Genomic DNA, 22,547 nt, shown 5'->3' on the forward strand with positions numbered 1-22,547 from the left:
AATATATAGAAATGAATTGTATATATATATATATATTTAAATTGTATTTAATGGTGTGTGTTTATTTCATTTCCAGATTACAGCATCTGTGCTCGTGGTAAGTGTGAATCTGATATTTTAATAAAAATGTGACTGCACACTACAATACAATACATATGTACTGTGCGCCTCACAAGAAATGAATACATGTTAACAATGGGGCCTCCTGCAGCTGATGTTGAGAATATGGAATGGGGTATTATTGTATAATAGTATGAATGAGCTGCTCTTAATAAGAAATGACATCTTCATTTAATACATACTCACATAGTGAGGTGTTCTGTATCCTGTGGGAGGGGATATAAAGAAGGAGCCCTGGCTTTGGATTTTGCCAATAATAGAAATGTACAAATAGAGAGACACTCCTTTGAAATATATAGCTCTCTAATACACTACTGAGGCCCCATTCTTGTATAAAGCAGCCACTGCAGTGACTTCAAATGGACTGAACTCAATATATCACTTTTATCTTTCACAGTAAGGTACAGATGCTACTATGGTAAGTAAATGGATTCTACTTTATTTGATGCAGCAATCAGTGGCATTTATTTATTTTTTTCAATCAGGGCACGAATTGTTTATCAGTGTAGCTTTGCTGAGAGGCTTCAGTGACACAGTGGCTAGAGTGCAGAGCTGCAGTGTGGAAGATAGTGGGTTTGAGCAGTTCAATGACTAGAGTGCAGAGCTGCAGTGTGGAAGGTAGTGGGTTTAGCAGTTCAATGACTAGAGTGCAGAGCTGCAGTGTGGAAGGTAGTGGGTTTGAGCAGTTCAATGACTAGAGTGCAGAGCTGCAGTGTGGAAGGTAGTGGGTTTGAGCAGTTCAATGACTAGAGTGCAGAGCTGCAGTGTGGAAGGTAGTGGGTTTGAGCAGTTCAATGACTAGAGTGCAGAGCTGCAGTGTGGAAGGTAGTGGGTTTGAGCAGTTCAATGACTAGAGTGCAGAGCTGCAGTGTGGTGTAGTGGTTTTGACTAGCTCAGTGGTTAGTGCAGAGCTGCAGTGTGGAAGGTAGTGGGTTTGAGCAGTTCAGTGGTTAGTGCTGGGCTGTAGTATGGGAGTTAATGGGTTTGATAGCTCAGTGGTTCGAGAAAGTGGTGCCCTGCAGAGTGGAAGGCAATGTGCATTCTCGTGGATCTGAGTATTACTTTTTTATTCATTAGTCTTTTAGCAGTTGCTTTTCTCCAAAGTGCCTTCGAGACTAGGGGGTGTACTATGCATCAACAACTGCTGCTGCAGTCACTTGCAATAGGACCCCAGTTTTACGTTTTGACTTGCTCAGGGTCACACACAGTGAACCTCCTGGTATCAAGCCCTTTTCTTTAACCACAGGGCCACTGTCCCTGAGTAGCTCAGGGGGGTGAGTTCTGGGCTACAGTGTGGAAGGCAGTGGGTTTAAGAAGCTCTGTGTTAAAAATAGACTGTTCCTAATTTTCTTTTCTTTTTTTGTGTAGCTCATCACTATCACTACTATTTCTACTACCATCATGGGTACCGCTGCGCTCGCTGTGAGTATGCCTTATTATTTCTGTATACATTGGTTTAGGGATATATTAGAACAATTTGAAATAGAAAACCAAGTGTCATTCCATATCAGTTTAGAACATGAGGTCGACCAGGTCAAATATGGATGGAACTCCAAGAGAGACACAGAATTGTTGGAATAAGTTTTATAACAGATGCCATCCATCATAATCCTTCAACTGGAAATATCAAGATGAGTTTATGATTCATCTTTCTACTGCATTGTCTCCAACTATTGATTGATTTGAGGTCATTCGTAACTTATTGGAAAGAGGAAAGTCTAACCTTTCTCCTGCAATCAAGAAATGTATACTTAAACTTATTACATGTGTGTGATCTCATGCCGGAGTAACCAACTCCACAAATAATCCCAGGAGATCTGATGAATGGGATTGCTGCTGTTTTATGGTGTGTGTACAGTAGTTCTCTGTGGGAGGTCATTATGTCAGGGTTGGCTTTGAGTTGAGAAGAAGGGTCCACTGACCTCAATCTCCTGTGGAACTTTTGTCATTTCAGTGAAACAAAATATAAAAGCAGGGGTCAAAACAGAGGAGCTTTGATCTAGGATTGCTCTGAATAAAACCTCAGAAACATGTTTGGCATTTGAACTAGTATAGAGGGTTTCCGTGTCTTTTATTGATAGGATTGCATTGTGAGGTTGTGGTGGCTCCACAGTTTAGCAGTTGATTCCATACCCTTTGGGATTGTGAAATTGCATGCTGAATTACACAAAGCTTTACTCAAATTTGTAATTCAAAGGAGTGCAATACAAAGAGTGTGGAGGATGCTGTCTACACATGGGAGGGAGTTCAATTCTGCAGCTCAGTGTGACACTGATTATCTATATTATTAGACAATGCTGACCATTACCACCCCACAGTCTCATTACCTAGCTGTGCAATGCTCTGTAGGGTATCAATCAGAACAATAGCTTTTCTGCCCAGGTTGCTGATAATGTCTTCAATTGGTTTCAGACTGGCGTACCTACCGCTGCAGGCGATGCCAACACTACTGAGAAGCAGCAGCGCCCAGGGATCACAGTGCTGGAGTTTACCTGACAGCAGACCTGCAAGCAAAGCTTAAACACACCAGCAACCTTCTTTTGTAGCATGGCTGTAACCTTTCTGTTGTGGTCCCTCTCCCCACACACAGCTACAGCACCCATACTTATTTCTATCAGGCCATTCCCAGTTTGTTTAAAACAGCTGCTCCCTGTTGTGCATTTGGTCAATCTCTTCAAGGATATATAACAGAGACAACATTATTTTTCTATTGGGTGATTCCCTGCCTCTCATGAAGCAGGTCTTTACATTGTATGGAAAGGTGTCCTTATTTAACATGTAGTGTCAGATTCTCAGTGAGATCACATGCTCACACATGTTTGACTAGAAACACAGCTGCACATGGGCACATATACAAAGCGTTACTGTAGTTACCTGGTTCGGTTTTGTCTCCCTTTGTGTGGATCGGTATTACATTTGCTATTTTCCAGTCTGTTAGTACAACCCCTGTGTCACGAGACTGTTGCATGATCTTGGTTAGCGGTTTGTAAATAACTTGTTTCATTTCTTTGAGTACTATTGGGAGGATCTTATCTGGCCCAGGGGATTTGTTTATTTTAAGAGCTCCTAGTCCCTTTAACACTTCTGCCTCTGTTATGCTAAAGTTATTTAAAACTGGATAGGAACAGGTCGACATGTGGGGCATGTTGTCCGTATCCTCCTTTGTAAAAACTTGTGAAAAGTAATCATTTAATATATTTGCTATTTTTGTTTTCTTTGTCTATGATTTTGACATTTGCATCTCTTAGACATTTAACCTCCTCTTGAATGTTCCCTTGCTGTTATAATATTGGAAAAACATTTTGGAATTGGTTTGAGCCCCCTTAGCAATGTTCATTCATATCTATCTCTCTTGGCCTTTCTAACTTCCTTTTTGACTTGTGTTTGCAGTTCCAAATAGGAGGAGTTGCAAACACTGTAGCAGCAGCAAAGGTTATTCAAAATGATCTAGACAGCATTCAGAACTGGGCAGACACATGGCAAATGACATTTAATAGAGAAAAGTGTAAGGTACTGCACACAGGCAATACATTTCTCCCCCCTTCCTTTCTATATTAGTTAATTGTTGGCTCTATTTTTTTTTTTTTTAACATCACTGAGTCCCTTGTCCCTGTGCAACCACAATGTAGAAACATATAGAGAATGTATGGGAATGGACAATAAACATCACTGCTGTTTCTCTTAAAGCGTGTTTATTTCTTTATAATTCTGGACCCGTCTTAATACTGTATTACATTCTAAATATGAATAGAGCTGAATTATTAATTGTAGATAATACTTAGAATACCAGATACATATTTAGCATTAAAAAGCAATACATGTGATTTATTTAACAGTCGTTCATTATTTTGTGTATCAGCCGCCACACAAAGCTGAGCGCAGTGCGGTATACTGTAATGATGCTCCAGTCAGTCTGCCCGGACTGCACCTGAACCATCTTAAAAACACGAAGCCCCTAATAAGCGAATTTGTAAAAGTTAGTAAAGAATTGCGCTAATATAACGAAGCTAAATTTGAACTCCTAGCTGGAGCAACGAGAGAGGGCGAGAGGGCGGGGCAGAGAAGGAGGGGGAGACGCTGCTAGGCAACCGGCTCGTGAACATTCCACTCAGCTGAGCAGAGACCGTTAGGATTTAAAAATGCGAACGTTCCGAGCGGCGTTAGGCGCTTCGTTAAATTAACACACCGTTGCTGGCATTTGAATGTAACCATATTTTAAATACTCAAATAGGACTGTATTAAAAAAAATACTTCATTTCCAGACCGTTTTCCAACAAATAAAAGGAATTGCGTATTCATAATAAGTATATTTGTTATGATATTAAGACTAAACAAATGTGCTTCAGTTTGGTGTATAATTTATTTATTTATTAAATGTTGTAGTATTTCTTTTTTTAACATTGTATTGTTTTCACAAAATAACATCCATACATTATCAGTTCATCTGCTAGAGTAATCAAATCACAAATATTACTCGTCAGTAATTCATACATAGACACGCTGTTGTAACTTCAAGAAGTTAAAATGTAAGGCTGGATTCAAGTTTAACCAGATAAATAAGTAAATACATTAATAACGACATGAAACAAAAATACGTTTTGGTAGCTCATACGTAGGCCTATTTAAATTACAAAATGCAACCTGTTTTAGAAATTGATTTATATACTACCTGCCATTTAAATCTAAATTATATTAAAAACTGTTTGAGGGGCAGACTAGCATAGATGATTTCTAAAATCCATTAATGTGTTAAATGGTAACACCACATTAGCACTCCGAGAAATATAGAAATTGATCATTTGTAAATAATTAGCTGCAAGATTATAATCAGAATTATGGATGCATGGATTTTTGATTAAAATACACCCACATGTATTTTTGTTTCATGTCGTAATTTATGTATTTATTTCATTTTCACCTCTTGCTGGTGCCACGGCTTGTCTCTGTATCAATTCACTGATATTTGAGGTTTTGTTTAGTACACACTAGCAGGTGATCTGATAATCTTATTGATGTTATTTTGTGAAAACAATAACACGTTAATACTGTGCTACAAAAAATGACTCGCCGTGTTGTAACTTGTGCGGGTGATGTCATGGGTTGTCATGGCAGCGCCGATCATCACGGGAGGGGTTATCAGTGGTTGTCGGAGAAACGCTGGAGTTCCGCTGGCTTCCGAGGATCCAACCCGAATATCTAAATCAATACAGTGACAACAAAGGAATGTGACATATAAACCTAATGACTACATTAATGAAGCAGTAATACACGACAGGGTGTGTGTGTTATCATGAGGTAATATCACCACGCCTTGGGTGCGTTGGGAGGCACTAGACGAAGTGGAGTTCTTCAACCGCCCAGGAAGTGGTGATATATCTCATGATAACACACACACCCTGGAGTGTATTATTGCTATTATTAAATGGGTCTAGGAGTGTGGTGTTGTTGGTAAATAAAGAAGACTTTAATATTAATATTTTTTATTTGTGTTCCACTGAGAGAAGTAGTTCCACAGGAACTAAAAATGGTGAGATTAACAATTAAACATTTGATTTTAAACCGTTTTGAATAATATTTTCTTTTTCAGGTCTGCGCTAATAGTTTCTTGTTCATTCTTTGTAGATATTGAACTGGATCATTGTTTCAACTTGTATGTCTGGGTTTTGTCCAGTAGATGGAGCTGCTGCTGCTGCTGTTATGTTTTGTTTAGCAGAATGCAGTTCACGTACCGTGTTACAAACGGGACGGCGCGGCACAGAGTGGTACAAACTCAGCCTCTCTAAATCTGACCTCCTTTTCTTTCCCTCCTCCTCTGATCTCTCTATCTCTGTTCCTCTGGAATCTACCACACTCTCTCCCTCTTCCTCTTCCTCTTCCTCTTCCTCTTCCTCCGCTAAGAACCTTGGAGTCACCCTGGACCCCTGCCTCTCTTATTCCCAGCACATCTCCACTCTGGCACGCACTTGCCGATTCTTCCTGAGCAACTTCCGAAGAATCCGACCCTTCCTCACCAACTATGCTACCCAGCTCCTGGTCCAGGCCCTGGTACTCTCCCGCCTAGACTACTGCAACTCCCTCCTGGCTGGCCTCCCTGCGTCCGCCACCCGTCCGCTCCAGCTCATCCAGAACTCTGCTGCCCGCCTGGTGTTCTCTCTGCCTCGCTTCGCCCACGCTACTCCACTACTCCGCTCGCTCCACTGGCTCCCGATCACCGCTCGCATCCAGTTCAAGACTCTTGTACTAGCCTACAGATGCCTTGACCAGTCTGCACCCAGCTACCTCCAGACCCTCATCTCTCCCTACACCCCCACTCGACCTCTCCACTCCACCTGCACTAGAAGACTAGCTCTACCACCGCTACGCTCCCCTGCCTCCAAAGCCCGCTCCTTCTCCACCCTTGCTCCGCAGTGGTGGAATGACCTTCCTACAGATGTCAGGACTGCCCAGTCCCTGACCACATTCCGGCGCCTCCTTAAGACTCACCTCTTCAAAGAGCACCTGTAGAACTCCTCTGTTTGTATCCTGGGACACTATCACCCTTCATGTAAATGTGTTTTATTTTGCTCTTATCAGCCCCCTATTTTACTGCATTTAATCCTGTACTTCAGAATACTGTAATCTGCCAAGTTTTTAACCTGTAGTACTTTGTATTTAATCACATCCTGATGTAACTATCACTATTTAATCATATCCTGATGTAACTATCACTATTACCTGCTCTATTATTGAATTGTGGTTTGTCAAACTTGTACTTTGCTTGAACAAAAGTTATTGTATTTCTTGCTCTTATTGTATTACTTGTATTGTAACGCTTGAAATGTTTTTGCTTACGATTGTAAGTCGCCCTGGCTAAGGGCATCTGCTAAGAAATAAATAATAACAATAAACTGTGCAATTAATCTCCGGTAGTACTACAGACGGGCCGCCGATAATCATCTCTGATTAACCCAACATGAATATAAATATGAACTCGGTCCGTTTCACACAGCACTCAGAGTGATGGCGCCGGAGAGTCTGCGAGCAGGTTTAATAATATGAATGTGTCTGATCGAGTCTCGCATCAAACTCAACGTCCTCTATATAATAAACACATTACACAAGGGGTTGCCAGCGGGTGTAGTGAATTCAGTTCCAATAACACAGCGCTCTCTTTCTCTCTCATATATATATATATATATATATATATATATATATATATATATATATATATATATATATATATATATATATATATATATATATATATATATATATATATATATATATATATATATATATATATCTAGTCTTCCTGTTTTACCGAACAGCTCAAAGAATGGAACTTCTGGTTCGGACTGGTGCACGGATCTAAAGATTCCCCACATCGGGTGTACCGGTTTGTTATGGAACAGGTTTCGTAAAATGAGTTTATCCAGTAACAGACTATATAAACCACAGTCGAAACAAACATGGAGAACATGTTGCCAAGTAGTGGTTTGTTTAACCAAAAAAAAAAATATATATATATTTAAGACTCATTTGTACGGTGTCAAAACTGAAAAAGTTAAACTAATACCTTACTTGGAGCTCTCACCAGGGACCACTTCCAGTAAAAGACGTATTAACCTCAGTGAACATATGAATACAAACTTGCATAACAAAAAAAAAAAAAAAAAAAAAAACAACACACAAGCAATCAGCCCATATAAATCTACACAATTTTTGTGATGCTAGAACAAGGTATAATATATAGGAGTGTTGATAATTTCACCCTAAACTTGCATACTGAAAGCAGCATGTCAAAGAGAAAAGGAACATAAAGAGGGTTACAACTCAATGGAGAAAGAAAGTCTTTGCCCCCGGGTTCACACAGTGAATTAGTGAAGAGTCCTTGAGTAACACACCATATTGAGAATGGCCTGATCAGGAAACAAGCAAAGCATTCAATGCAGTAAGAGGAGAGAATCCCATTAACATGGCCATTCTGACACACCAATATATAATCCATGTAGAATTAGTCAAGCACCCACCAAAAAAAAAAAAAAAAAACCCCAACCCAAAAAAGTCTTTACAAGCAAGATTTTTATTTATCAATACACACTTTTGGGCATTTTCCAAAAATGTACAACTCCAGCTACAAAGACAATCACTGAACACACACCCATTGCAGCTCCCAGAAGGGACCACACATTGAATTGGCCTGCAAGAGAAGAAAGAAATAGTTAGTGGAATATAAAGAGATAGTTATATATTTTACTTGAACTGCAATTGTGTGCACATCATGCATATTACCGCTTCTAGGCATAAAGTGAAGGGATCCATCTCTCTTCAGCTCAATTGGGCCAGAAGACACAAATGCCTTTACTGCACCACCATCCATCCCTTCAGCACTGCGACCTACAGGAGGAATTCGGAGGAGTCCATCAAAACAAATGGACAAAAATGCATGCAAAATGTCCCCCCCTCCCCCCGAACAGACAGAGCTCTTACCAAGCCTCTGTTTCCCTGGAATGCACCGTCTGCTACAGAGGCTGTCTGATGGCCGGTTTGAATCACATATCACAACACTGCAGTGGAAGTAAATCTGAAAGACAGCACACCTTGTCAAGTAAAATTAGCATCAATAGATCAGGCAGTACCATCATCCAATGAGGATTACCAAATTAAAAAACCTCTTTACACAAATATATTGCATCATAGCAAGTGTTTCTTGCAAAAGTACAGTTATATGTCTTCATTCCAACTCACTAAAGATTTGAGCACAGTGACCATTTGCTGCTTGCAAAGCAATCCATACCATGCATTGTGGTACAAGACCCCCATCCCAACACTCCACTTTACCTGTCCTTTCAGTGCATCCCGGCCGCTTGTGAAGGAAAACATTTTCACTTCAAATCTCTTCAGATGGGAAGGGAACAGCACTCTTGCATTGCTGGAGACTGGGTGAAAGATGGTCAAGTACTCATCTGCAGAGTTCTCACAGCTAGAAAGAGAAAGAAGGTCAGGAGCACATCAGCCACAGCTCCAATTCCTAGGTTTTGTAGCAGCAATACCATATTCCAGCATCTTACCTGTCCACAACAACATCCCACTTGGGAGAGCTATTCCTGTCAGCAGAATAGGTTGCCCAGCAGTTCTCCAAAAACAATTCAGCCTGTGGATCCCTGCTGTACAGGAGCTCTACCTCAAAATACAAGGGTCTTCGCAAGTACTTCACAACAGGGTAATTCTGAGCTCCATAGAAGTCATTGTAGGTTGAATCTGCAGAGATGCAAGGGAGAATTTATAGGCGGAAACACACCACTAGAGCATCTATATTTCAATTGCCAAGTCATACCCAATGCAAGCCGCATGATGACCGCAAGGTCCCCCAAGCCAGGCAGGACTACAGGTGCAGGATTATTCTGGTACAAGAACTGTACTACCTTGGTGTCATTGACCAGATAGTGACAGGCAACTCTCAACCTGGAAAGAGGAGATGGGGTTAGGAGAGTTTCAGCCTCAACCACAAGGATACTCAATTTGATTGCAATCCTTACCGGTAAGATGTGAACAGCACTTCATTCTCATAAGTCAGGAGGTTGTTGTCAAACTGGAAGAGAAATCACAAAGGCTCAAATTGCAATGAACTTGTAGATTTAGTATGGAGCTGCATACCAAGTTGCAGACTAGCTAATATGGTACTTCGGATCATCCCCAGCTGTGTACTAACTTAGTATCAAATTCACAACTTAAAAATAAAAAGCGTTGGTCATGAATTTTCGGGAGCTCATGTTTGTTCCAGTTAGTATGATACCACAAGTCTGTCTACAGAAACTGCTAGACTAATTTGGTATTGTTTTAGTAACCTCTAGGAGGGCAACAGCAGTTATTTTGGATTTGTTGCAAATACACATTTGAATACAGCTGGTGACTCGAGCTACAATTGGTATTAACTCATGTACTAGTTTAGTCCCATCCTACGTACTAACCACGGGATCATCCCCAGTTAGTATGCTCCTTCCAGTTCACTGCAATTGACCCAAAAGGTCTCTAGGCAGCACATGCAATGCCATAACCAAGAGTCATGTGTCACAGCACCTCTCAACTGGACAAGCAGTTCAATACAAAAAGGTGACATCCTTCAGATGTCCAGAATTCATGCAAGTAATTCAGCGGATAGAAACACCGGTCACCATGGCTCCCCAGATTGATCCAGGGGTGTTGTGGCCACCTTGTCAATATGTTGAACCTCCTCAAAATATAGCTTTAAAATGTGTCAATACTAACCCTTCTAGTTGTGCCACAGGAGTTGACATTGAAGTAGAAAAGCGCATTGATAGCATCAGACTGAAGAGGCCGGCAACTCGGATCCCTTAGAGTTAGTTGACTTGGAGACAAGCTGGGGACAGATTCCACTTTCACAGCAAGAGCTGCCATAGTTCCATTGGTGAAGCAGTCTGAAACACAGCATTTGGAGCCAGGTTAAGGAAACAGATTATAGCTTCAATATCACTTAATGCAACCTTTGGCAAATCTCAAAAGCAGCTATTCTAAAGGAAGCTTGGTCTGCAGGAGAGTTACCAATCATCTTTGTAGGGAAACTGCAGGATAGAGAGAAATCAGCCACCACAACCATGGTCCCAATATCCTTCAAAGTCAAGTCAAGTCTGCTTCTGATGCCCGAAGAACTGATCACCTACAGAGACAATACATCAGGTCAGTAATGTGTTGAACCCAAAACAGCTAAACACATTTTAAAGTTCCATCACTTACTTCATATGTGGCATCAACTGAATTGTATGGGACAGTCATCCAGAAATTGGTAGAGTTGGCATTATACTTGTACAGGGCAAGCAGACTTCCACCAAGCTCTCTTGAGCCCACAAAAGGAATCCAGTTGCGACCCATGTTGCCATATGTTACCATGGTATAGAATGCAGCACCATCACAGTAGCCAGTTACTGTAGGTGGAACTGCAAGAGGAAGAGCAGTTGTCAGGGCAATGGACTGGATTGGTCAAAAAAGGGTAGTTGTAGACCACAAATAGTCAGACACTTACTGATGTCTTTGAGAATGGCTTCAACTACAGCAGGATGAGTAAAGGGTGTATTCTCTGGCAGTATATTCAGCAAGTAGGTCAGGGGCAGAATGTAGGTTCTGGTGTCTGGAGGAGTTACCTGAAAGAAACCAAGGGTTTGTAGGATTAAACCCAAAGTCAGACAACAAGCAACACGTCCACAGGAAGCAAGTGTTTTCAAAAGGGCAATAGGATGGTTGAACAGGTGGGATGTTACCTTTTGCTTCACATTGGGGTCCTCAAATGGCACCTGGAGAGTGTAGGTCTTGGATCCATTGGGAAAGACATGCTCCTGGACATTATAACCTTTTAGGTTGGCTTCTGGCACAGTTAACGTCTCTGGTCCAACTATAATTTTGACCAGCTCCACATCAGGCAGGAATGTCCCCAGGGTCACATTGAACACTCTGGCTTTAGGAACAGTGTCTGAAATTAAAGCATGCAGTTAAAATGAAGGATATGAAGTGGAGCACTGCAACAAATCCCTTTGATTTACTGCATGTGGACAAGTTCTACATACTGTTTGTGACAACTGGTGGCCGAGGCATGAAAGGAGTGGTTATTGGATGAAGTACTGTGTACTTGGTCTTCTCAGGCCCATCTTGCCAGGTATGCTCCAGCATTGGTTCAATAGAGTAAGAGATCACATAGGTGTTGTCCAATACATGGCTCTGAAAGCACAGAAGCATCTTAGGAAGCAAGCTTTAAAATGAGAAGATGTTGAACTTCTACATACCTTGTAATATCCACCATCAGCTCCCACAGGAATTTTTACAGTGATTAGCTGGGGACCGACATCCAGTTTATAATCTCTATTATGAATCGTTGCAGGGTCAAGCTTGCGGCCATCAACTCCCATTTGAACATCAAGGGTAGTAATTTGTGGTGTCGGAACAAGAGGAGGTAGAACACGGGGAACATTCCATGTAATCATCTGTTCTGTGAAGGCTGTGCCATCTGACAGAAAGGAACACCACAGACTTGATATAGAAAATTCACACTTCAGCCTAGAACAGTTCTTGAGCACCGTTGCCCTCCATAAGCTTACTCACCAGTAGGACATGTAACTGCAGTGTCCACCATCATGACCATCCATCTTTGCTTATAAAAGGTGGTTGATCTTAGCACAGCCATTGGTACAGTTTGGATCTGTTGGAGAGGAGGGGGAACTTTTACTAAAACAAAAGCAAGTCTAAACCTACCTTCATAGTCTGGATATACTGTACTAGACAACAATGAAGCCTAGACTACTTACCACCTGAGGCTGGCTTTCTGTGGAGTTGTATGCAGCTCTAACCAGAATTCGAGTTAGTGTAGTGTTTATGCCATAGCCATTTGTCATGGCCTGAGCAACAGTCATAGTTGTCTTTCTATTTGCTGGGAGATGGAACACAATTTTCCAGATGCTGTTGTCAGCAGCAGTTGCCTAGCAGAAGAAAACCTCATTAGAATAGGGAGTTTGAACACAAAGCATCCCCAGTCTAAAGGATTTGTCATAGCAGAGGTCATGTTTAATAAACCAGGAACCAAAACTGAAAGGTGAAAGTTTAAGAACCTATCACTCAAACCGTTCTAGGTTCACCGGGCATCTCTAATGGAACAGAGTAAATCCTCAAATACAACTGCGTACGAAAGAGCCTACGTGAAAGCATGTGGTCTGGATCCGATACAGGCAGAGTTTACAGCCATTCATTTGTACTGGACCAATATATCAGTGTACCAAACTTTAGGACAACACCTGAAATTGCACCTATGCAGCAGACTTCAAAAGGTAAATCAGGACACATTTAAGCATGAAGGGTTTATAACCCTGCACATATGAAGCCACTACCTCAGTGGTTGAAATACAAGGCTTACACACAGACAAGAAAGGGTTAACTTCTTCACAATCAAATTTTACCAAAGCAATCACAGAATACATGCATGCAAAGCCAATGCCTTAAATGTCACACAATTCCAATATGGCTACCCCCTTGGGAGACAGGTTAAAGTTAAGGGGGCCGTTAGATTTTGCTTCCTCTAGACGAGACAGTAGAGTAGACTTCAATAGGCAAGACCAAGGGGACATGAATGAAGCAAATGCAAAGTCACATGACTCTACCTCAGGGTATGCAAGGGACCAATCAGGATCATCTTGAACAAAGTTCGGCTCAATAAGTGGCACACCTCTTCTCACAGAAACCTAAAGAAAATTGAGATTAGTCATGAGTGAAGCACTTCTGTAGTGACAATTAAATACCCACACAACCCAACAAGTTATACTGAACAGCATTATCACATCAACAGCCTTTACCTCCATGTAGTTTCTTTCACACAGAATCTCCCTCTCTGCCCATGGAGAATAGCGGCATGTCATGCTCTGAACATAAGAGGAAGCTGAAGTCATAGCACTGTTTGAGAAGACACTGATTTGTACTGTCAGCTTGTAGGTCTCATCATTCTGGAAACAAAGGCTAAAGTTAGTCCCAGCATGTCACCATTAGAAAGAAGCTTACAAGAAATAAAATGATGACTCACTGTGTTCTGAGCAAAGCAGCTCAGCACAGAAGCAAGGAACTTGGCATTTCCCAAAAAGTCAACAGTTAAGCTATATCCACACTGTGCGGCCAGTCTTGGAGAGAGGGACACAAGCGCCCCCTTATTGTCTATGGAAAGAAATTCGGTTGGACTTTTAAGAAACAGTACACGTGATCAAGCAAGGTAGAGATATAACAAAGTGAACACCCCCATTCCATCTACTTACTGCAATTCTTTAAAAACTATTTATATTAGTAGAATTAGACGCCCATTTGGAACAGTAAGTTTAGAGTAAATGATTTCTAATTCTGCACACTTTGTCAACAAATCTGACTAAGGTTGTAGCAGCACAGGTCTATTTAGTGCGATCAGCAACATGCTTTTAAAACCAACGCAAGAGCCTTTCATACCCTGCATTTCACAAAAACGAAAGCTGGTTGCTGCCATACAGCGCAGGAGTGCTCTGTACTTAATTCACGTCATTACATTACGAGTCAACAGGCTTTGAACATCAAAAGCTTTCCATTCAAGAAAAATGATCACTCACCAATCACATTGATGCGAAAATACTTTCCAACAAAAGACTTCTCCAACATCATCATCATAACACTCCCTTGACATTCTGTCCTCACCGAGCCTGCAGAAGACAACGATACTTGAAAACACAAAACCGGCAAATAAACACGAAGCTGAAAGAACAGCTCTGCTGAAGCGACCGTTATCGTACCTAGAGGGGGGTTCTGCGTCCAAACTTCAGTGACTAACACTGCCAACAGCAATGTTATTCTGCATTGAAAAAAAAACACGCAAGTGAGAAACACACAATAAAATGAACGTTTCTAAAGTAGAGAAAAGATCAACAATTACCCAAATCTAAGACAACACGGCATCATTAAATCGAAGGCAGCCCCGACCGTGAACTTCTTTCACCGTTATAAAGAACCAATAATAAAAACAAAACCGTCAGTAGCTGAGTTTGGTGTTCCTTAGTGCGCAATGGGTTTATAAAGAGGTTCAGGTGTTAATGGGAGCTGATTAGCTGCAATTGATGCACGCACCTCTTTCATATTAGTCCTCTAATTTTCAATCAGTACGTTAATTAAAATAAATAAATAAATAAATAAAACTTTTGAAATTATATTACAACCCATTTAGAAGATTGTACTTTGAAATTAAGTTTGGCAGAAGTACGTGCGGATCAAACTGGACTGTCACCTACAAGGACTGTCTGATTAAAGGCTCAGCTATGGAGGCGTGTAGTAAACAAACCCCAATGAATAATAAAAAGCAGGCCGCGCAAATGAAGAAACACATTTATATCATGCAGGAATCCAGGCAGATGTGTTGCCTGCGCCAGTTTGAGGGGACGAGAATGACAGCTCGAGTTCTGATGTGAACATCCACAAGTCAATTACACATTTTTACAATTTCACCAGACTGACAGGTAGGCTAAGCAGATATTAAAGTAGACAATTTATTTGAGGCCACTTGATTTAAGAAACAGTGCAAAGCATCTCTTTAGCATGTCAGATTTGCCATGACAGGGGCAGTCCCGGGGAATAGAATGACCAAGTGGCAAATGGAAAGCACAGCGCTTAACCTGAAATACAACGCGCAGTATTGATTTAGAACAGACTAAACACAAATCGGATGGCGTGTTGCAAATTTGAATTGTAATCAATTTATTTAAGATTTCAAGTTCCCATTTCAATTATTGAGCTTAATTACATTCATTATTTTATGTATAATTAATTCAATTAGTGTGTTGAGAATTTTCAATTTGGCATATTATCTTCGAGTGTTGTGCTTTGTCTATTTGACAGCTGTTATTTCAATTCAAATGTTGAACTTTGTCGTTGATGTTTGACGCTCTGTCTTTTGCAGTTCACATTGTTGTTACATTCCACCTCTCATAGGTTTGAACACAAACGGGTTTATTTGTGAAATTGTCAGATTGTTTCTTGTGTATCCAGCGCTCATCTGAACTAACTGGTTCAGTGGTGTGTTCCCGTGAATAGACAGCACATGTCTGAGGGGGGGTGTTCTGTTCAGCTGTGCATTTCTGTGCGCCCCCCAGCCCGGCCAGCTCTCCCTCCCACCCGATCTGCAATCTTGGGAAGATCTTGGTAGCTTTGACCAATCATAGCCCGTGTCACTACCAAGAATTGACCAGCAGCGAGCCAATCAGATTTCGCAGAGCTACCAAGAATGAAGTGACGGAATTATCCAATCAGATCTCGTAGAACTCCCAAGTATCCTGCGCGTTCTCAACGGCGGGAGATTATTGAATCGTGAAGACTTTTGGTTTATTTCGAAATACAATCATCTGAAGGGAAGAATTTTATTACACTATTATTTTAATTGTCACTAGTACCGTACGTATAGTAAGTAAAAAATTTAAAAATGCCAATAATAATATATGTTCGTATTACAAATGTCAGCTGTAGAAATGCGTGGATAGTAAACTCTATGTTTTGTAATATTATCAATAAAAATACACGATTGACATTTTTACAATAGGTGTCAGTTCTGAGTTTTAAAAATGTAATATTTACAACAGCTAGAAACTTGTTTGAGGGACTGTTTTATCCAAAGCGCAATTATATTTAATATATTTGTCCGTTATAATGGTGCTGTAATACTTGTATCCGGGACAACAGAAATCGTACCATGGTAAAATAAATAGTACCATATAGTACCGTGGTGTAGTGTTGCATTATACTGTAGATACCAGGATACTTCTTAGAAATAAAAAGTACAATCGTATTATCATGGTGGTACTGCATTATAGTACCAGAATAGTGCATTGTACATTGATAGTATCGGATACATTGTGTTTTTCTATCATTTATTTTTAATTATGTATCCATGAACGTTATAGTACTGTATTTAACTTCAGGTTTTTAATTTAGTTTCATTGAAAAATGATCTTGTTTTGAAAGCAATACTTAAAAAACGTGAACATGGGTACTCCATGCTTTTTAAAAAAGATAATCTCTCTTTTTCATTGTATAGTAGTGTTTATTTGTTTTCACCCAGTGAACCCCTTTTTGATTTCTTGTTGTTTTGTGTAGAAACCTTTTATTTGGCCATTGTGACTATTTTGTGTTTAGGCTATTTGTTTAATTGAAGTCTTTTGTTTAACTGCAACCTTGCTATTCTGTCACAAATGCTCTTTTTTCAGGTTCAGATGGATCCCTTGTTTAGAAGAAAGGCTGATGGCAGCTCAACCTGACTGATACAAAGTGATCCATAAGCTGGTATCGCCCCAGAAGGTTCAACCATGTAAGTTCGAATTTGAATCAATGCTTATAAAAATAATGATCTTCACATTATAACTACTTTACAGGTCTCCCTTTCAGTGCTAATTTCATTATCTAGTACAATGCATTTTTATAACTGATGGTGTGATTTGAACTTGGGTGTTATATAATGAATGTTCTAGTATACACATATCAAATACTGGCATTATTATATTTGGAGGAAAACAGTCAGTTGATATAAATGATATGTGGTCCAGTTACCATACCAGGTACCTATTGCTGTTGTTTTTCAGCTCTGATGACTGGTGTTGAACTGAGCAACCAAGAACTCCAGAAAAATCATACCTTCTTATACTGGACCATGCAAATACACAGGTACAGTGAACTTGATAAAGGATTGTCAGTATTACCATTAAAAATGTAGGAATAAAGCTTCTAAATTATTAGCGCAATTTTCTATGAAATTCCACACAGGAGTTGGTAGCAGTGTTTGATTTTTATAATCTTTCATAAATAATTATAAGGTAGCTGCATTTCTTAATTACAAATACACAATTAATTAATATTACATTTCGCAATCAAGGGATGATGTAATGCGCAAGGATACTTGTCTTTCATAAGAGCTGAAATAAATTATAGCGCTTTGAGATTATATATGTTACTATCGGATTGTTTAGAAATGTACTTAATTATATTACAACTTTTCTAAAAAAGAATGTTATCTCGAGAAAGGAGGCTTGTCAAGCCGAAATAGCTCAGCTGGGAGAGCGTTAGACTGAAGATCTAAAGGTCCCTGGTTCGATCCCGGGTTTCGGCAAACAGCAAGAATTTTTTTGTTTTATATTATTTTGAACCAAAAAACAGAACACATTTTCTTCTTCAGTGTAATTGGAGGAAATAATAACATAGCAGAGTGCCATTTTCTAATGTGATTAAGAAACGCATAAAGCACCGTCCCTGGGTGGGCTTGAACCACCAACCTTTCAGTTAACAGCCGAACGCGCTAACCGATTGCGCCACAGAGACCATCCTGCTCAGCCAAAACTGAGACCACATCTAAGAAGAAAGCAACACTGGGCAGGAAAGTCTGTAATCACAATTACATGTATTCAAACCAATGCAAGCAAACCAAGCCATTTATATTTATTCCCAAATAAGACAAATTCTTTCATTGCTACAAAAAATATAAAAAATCTCCGCTTCTCGGAAGGCATACGATGGAGGGAGCACTGCAGTTTGTCAGCCTGGGGAATATTACAAATTAGGAGACTTTGCTTTAAAATACACATGTAGGGCAGGCGACTGTTTAAAATAATTGTCACAATTTTTAATTATCTCCATAATGCGTTGGGACTAAATACGCAGATACATTAAAACTATTTGGAGAATGCGGGCATCGATCCCGCTACTTCTCGCATGCTAAGCGAGCGCTCTACCATTTGAGCTAATTCCCCTTGAATTGTACCAGCGATTCTCATAGGCTACATCGCAGCTTGATATGAACAATTCAGATTGTCATTGGCAATGTAGTCTGCCATTTGCAAATTCAAAAAATAAATTAATTAACTAAATAGCAGATATTTCGACTACAGGTATGTTTTCAATTTCTTCAAAAAGTAGTCTCAGCTCGTTGATTCAGTTGGTTTAAAATCCACCTCTGTGTCCCGATGCAGCAGCTGTGTGCTGTGGCTCGAGCTTGTTTGACGAAGCAGGCAATGCAAAAATGCCAAAACTTGCTTTTGTATCACATGACAAACTTAAGGTCTGCTTTAACGACTTGGCTGTCTCAAGTTAGTTTGTATTGTTAATGGAACACCTCGTTGTTGCCCAGTCATTGTATCATATGAAGTAGAGCTTGCCAGTTGGGGCCGACGGTCTGCCAATAAAAGTTAAGTCTATATTTGAAAGGGTCATTTCTAGGGAACATAAGAACATTTTAAATAGGCCTTGACTAATATTTCACTGGTTGCCTACGAGGGCTTGAGAGGCGAAAATTGGGAGTGAAATATTAAGAATGATTTCTCCGGTTGCTTAGAAGGCTTGAGGGCGGCGAGACATTTGAGAGTTTAAGACTGAGAGGAGTTTGAGAGGGATGGCGAGATTGAGGGCTGGAGTTTGGGAATGGTGCTTAGTAACATTGAGGTTAGATACTGATAGCAGGACAAGATAGGGGGACGAAGATTTTTCCCTTCTCGTCGGGTCAGGCAGCATGCTCTGGCCGCTAGGTGATGTAGAGAGGGAGACACAAGAAGAGCAAAGGATTAGATATAAACACTTTCTGCTGGGTCAGGCAGCATCCTCCGACTGCTGGGTGGGGAACGGAGGAGGAACTGGTGCTGTATACCTGAGAGATAATTCCTGATGGAGGAAGGGGCCAGGTTAAGGGATAGCCTGAGGTCTGTCATAAAGGCAAGGAGGTGTTGAAGGTTATAGGAGGTGAGAGAGATACAAATCTGGGCACAGAATGTGGTGAAGAAAGACCAGGCAGTAGAATAAGAAGAGCAAGTGGATGGGGCGAAGGCAATGCTCCCTGAAGCTGCAGGCCGACTCGGGGAGGCTAAAGAGTGTGGAGTTTAATGGAACACCAGCTGATTGAAAGGAGGAACTTGCCGTGGGTTGGGGTCTGCTTCTGGGACCGGGCTGTGAAACTTGTGGACCATCACACAACTTCCACCATGTTTAACACTGGGCATGGTTAACTTTTTTTTTTTTTACTTCAAGGTGTAGTATTCTGTAGTAAAATTACTACAGCTGGCCAGTATCTGGGTGCACGGAATGGTTCACAAGACCTGTGACAGGATGGACCGAGGCTTGAGACTCAGAGACAGTTTTAAGTTCAAAAATAAAGTTTTTTAATAAACAAAAATAATCAAATAAATAGGCACGAGGGCCAAACAAAAAGGTTTTAAACATAAAATACAAACACAAAACAAAACTTCCAAAATAAAGCTTCCAGGCTGGGCGTTGCCTTCACTGGAACCAAACAACAAACTGAAACCACAGCACACACAAAAACACTCTTGCTTCTTCTGGAACTCTCCTTCAACTCTCTCCCCTAGCCAGGGCCTCTCCCCTGGCTTTTATTCCCTGTGGCTGGAGCCCAATTATTCAATAATTACTGATTAGTCAATTAGGGCTCCAGCCACATTCTCACATATTTTTCTGGCAGGGAGGAATTTTAACCCCCTCCCTGCCAGTCCCAACCATGATCATAAAGACGGGGCAGTACCCCGTCACAAGACCTCATGGTTGAAATGGCTTAACACTCCGAGTCTATTCATTGTATTTCCCTTGATGTCCTGGTAACTGCTGCCTTTTTTTAAGTCGGTAAATCACTGATGCTGTCATGGTAAATTCCCAGGGTGCACTCTGTTCCTTCAGGAGTCCTGCAGAGGAAGTGCTTCACAAGAGCAGTTAAACATAGTACTTCCATGGTCAGGTCATTGAATAGACAGAGCAGCCTTTTCTGAGGGTAGAGATTAAAGAGTGAAGGATGTCTATTGATATAGGGAGCCAGGAGGGGCCAGGAGGGAGCAGCAGGGAGGGGGGGGCTCTTGAGGATCTCTCTGAGTGTCAGCAAACTGATGGGATGGATAGGAGTGTTGGAGAAGGGACGGAGATGAGGCGGCAGAAATACTGAATTCCAGAGATGTAGGCTTTAACGGTAGTGGGGGCTAAGTGAAGAGAATCCCTTGCATGGGCGATGGAGGCTACAATCCGCTGTTCATTAAATCTGAATGAGATGTATTTTGATTTGAGTGCAGAAAGTTGTAAATGTTTTCCATCCAGTGGTAAATGAAGATTTGGTCGCTGGGGCTAAGAGTGTGGCCATGTAGTGATGAGCAGATTGCAGAAGACTGGAGAGTGTTGTGTTTTGTTGAACAGCAGACGTTGGTGTTGCAATTATTAGCCTGGTCGAACAAAATAAGTCTTCAGTGTAATTTTAAACAAAGAGCGCTTTCCACGATTTAAGATGCTTTACAAACTGAATATTGGAATTGGCAGCCGAAACTGGGGGATAAAACTGCTTGTGATCAGTGGGCAGGTTGCATACTTTGCATACCGTATTTGGGAGAAAAGAAAACGGATCATCTGAACTGCAGCAGCTGTAGCAGAGTGGCATAGCAGAGTGGCGCAGCGGAAGCGTGCTGGGCCCATAACCCAGAGGTCGATGGATCGAAACCATCCTCTGCTAGCTTGTTTTTCTTCTGTTGGCAAAGTAGATTTTCTAAAATTTTACATTTCAATTTAGTGTGTGTATTTCGTAAATGTTAATGTGTAGAAACAGCAGGTACACATCTTATCTGCCTCTACCCATAGAGGACGCATACATTTAAAAAAAAAAAAATCTGAACACAAGGTGTGTTTATGTAATCTGATACGTTACATCTAGACTTAACTGTTACGGTTAACACAATTAGAGTAAGTTATCATAACAATAGAGTTAAAAGAACATTCAAATAAGATGCCTGTTAAAAATGCGCCAAAAATGACAAAGTAGCCTCAGATTAGGACAACGGCACTTAAAGGGTAAGAAACACATTTGCAGCAAAACCCTTGAAATGACCAGAGCCTTCCTCCTCCTGAATACTATGCAGGTGGGCGGGGACTGAAACCGCCCCCGGCTAGAGAGATTGGTGATTGGTTGTTTCTTTTAATTATTCATAGAGAGGTGCACCCTGGGTATTACTTATCTTCTCTTTTTTACATTATACTTTAATTGAGTTGTTATTTCATTATGTGAATTTTGTGTTTGAAACACATTGGCAATAATTAACATTACTATGAACAAGTGTTATACTAGAAAGGAACCTGAATCAGACACCATCACTGCAGTGATATAGGCCGGGAGTAGGGAAGGTGTTTTCCCCTGTGTTTGTTAAGACTATACTTTCAGGGATCATTTCTATAGTTTGTTTCTAGTGAAATGCGTTTCTAAAGTGTCTGGTCTCGCTAACCATGATGAGGAGTTACAGTGTTTTCTTCTGAGCGTGAAGCGGGTCTTGAATGCTGCTTCACTGTAGCTGTTCTTGATCATTGATGACTGTTCTGCCCTCTTTTGAGGGTGGAGGAAGAAAACACGGTCTGAGTGGTTTGTGACATTTTATAAATGATAAATAAAAAGGAGTTTTAAATTTGTTAGCATCGTGGTATATGATATGTATTACAAAAGAAAGTTTCTTTAAGATAGGATATATTATCTAGTTTAAGTGTGTAGTGTTTGGAAAGCGGGTTATTAATATTAAATAACAGTGGATTCTTGTGTTTTAAGCGACGCCTAGTGGAAGAGAAGTTCATTACATGCATTTGCAGTCCGAAACTGGAACAAAATAATCTATGTTCCACTCACATTTAGCTGGAAACAGTGTTTTCTCATTAGAAATGACTGTTACTATAACAAGGAAACTGCAAGCAAGGACTAAAAACACCAGAATGAGTATGAGCTGGCTGAGGCTGAAGATGAAGGGCGTCCTTTGTTGAGGGTAAAGTGGATAAATGTCATTGTAGAATGTCATCTTTCAATGAGCTGAAAACAAACACGGAACAGTGCAAGCAGTTATTCAGTACTTCTCGCTGACCAGAACACTAACGCTGTCTGCAAACGTCAT

General features: G+C 40.6%; 1 protein-coding gene, 1 long non-coding RNA gene and 3 other non-coding genes across 5 annotated transcripts; 3 read left to right on the forward strand and 2 right to left on the reverse strand.

Annotated features, from left to right (window-relative positions):
• Positions 1-71: 71 nt before the first annotated feature.
• Positions 72-3,792, forward strand: LOC131703249 (uncharacterized). The gene is made up of 4 exons (XR_009309743.1): positions 72-97; positions 518-538; positions 1,489-1,542; positions 2,533-3,792. It is a non-coding gene; the product is annotated as an uncharacterized LOC131703249 (long non-coding RNA).
• A 4,369-nt stretch (positions 3,793-8,161) lies between these two features.
• On the reverse strand, positions 8,162-14,635 carry LOC117399499 (uncharacterized). Its single transcript, XM_059006295.1, has 22 exons — positions 14,543-14,635; positions 14,403-14,461; positions 14,223-14,312; positions 13,676-13,803; positions 13,452-13,598; positions 13,260-13,340; positions 12,414-12,584; positions 12,211-12,307; positions 11,895-12,115; positions 11,679-11,829; positions 11,376-11,584; positions 11,141-11,258; positions 10,855-11,054; positions 10,663-10,777; positions 10,369-10,538; positions 9,639-9,691; positions 9,437-9,564; positions 9,171-9,360; positions 8,941-9,082; positions 8,590-8,683; positions 8,392-8,496; positions 8,162-8,299 (listed from the first exon to the last, which is right to left on the reverse strand). Exons 1-22 carry the CDS (start codon positions 14,566-14,568, stop codon positions 8,190-8,192), a joined length of 2,805 nt encoding a protein of 934 aa, XP_058862278.1. The 5' UTR covers positions 14,569-14,635; the 3' UTR covers positions 8,162-8,189.
• A 3,047-nt stretch (positions 14,636-17,682) lies between these two features.
• Positions 17,683-17,755, forward strand: trnaf-gaa (transfer RNA phenylalanine (anticodon GAA)). Its single transcript has one exon. It is a non-coding gene; the product is annotated as a tRNA-Phe (tRNA).
• Positions 17,756-17,890: 135 nt separating this feature from the next.
• Positions 17,891-17,964, reverse strand: trnan-guu (transfer RNA asparagine (anticodon GUU)). Its single transcript has one exon. It is a non-coding gene; the product is annotated as a tRNA-Asn (tRNA).
• A 3,855-nt stretch (positions 17,965-21,819) lies between these two features.
• On the forward strand, positions 21,820-22,032 carry LOC117395795 (small nucleolar RNA U3). The gene has a single exon (XR_004543708.3). It is a non-coding gene; the product is annotated as a small nucleolar RNA U3 (small nucleolar RNA).
• Positions 22,033-22,547: the final 515 nt, after the last annotated feature.

Source organism: Acipenser ruthenus, chromosome 32 (genome assembly GCF_902713425.1).
Source record: "Acipenser ruthenus chromosome 32, fAciRut3.2 maternal haplotype, whole genome shotgun sequence".
Lineage (NCBI taxonomy): Eukaryota > Metazoa > Chordata > Actinopteri > Acipenseriformes > Acipenseridae > Acipenser > Acipenser ruthenus.

Coding starts and splice junctions, on each gene's coding strand:
- LOC117399499 (XM_059006295.1), bottom strand. CDS start 14,568: ATGATGCCGTGTTGTCTTAGATTTGG. Junction 13,341..13,451: donor GTGAAAGAAACTACATGGAG/GTAAAGGCTGTT, acceptor AATTTTCTTTAG/GTTTCTGTGAGAAGAGGTGT. Junction 11,055..11,140: donor AGCCATTCTCAAAGACATCA/GTAAGTGTCTGA, acceptor TTCCTCTTGCAG/TTCCACCTACAGTAACTGGC.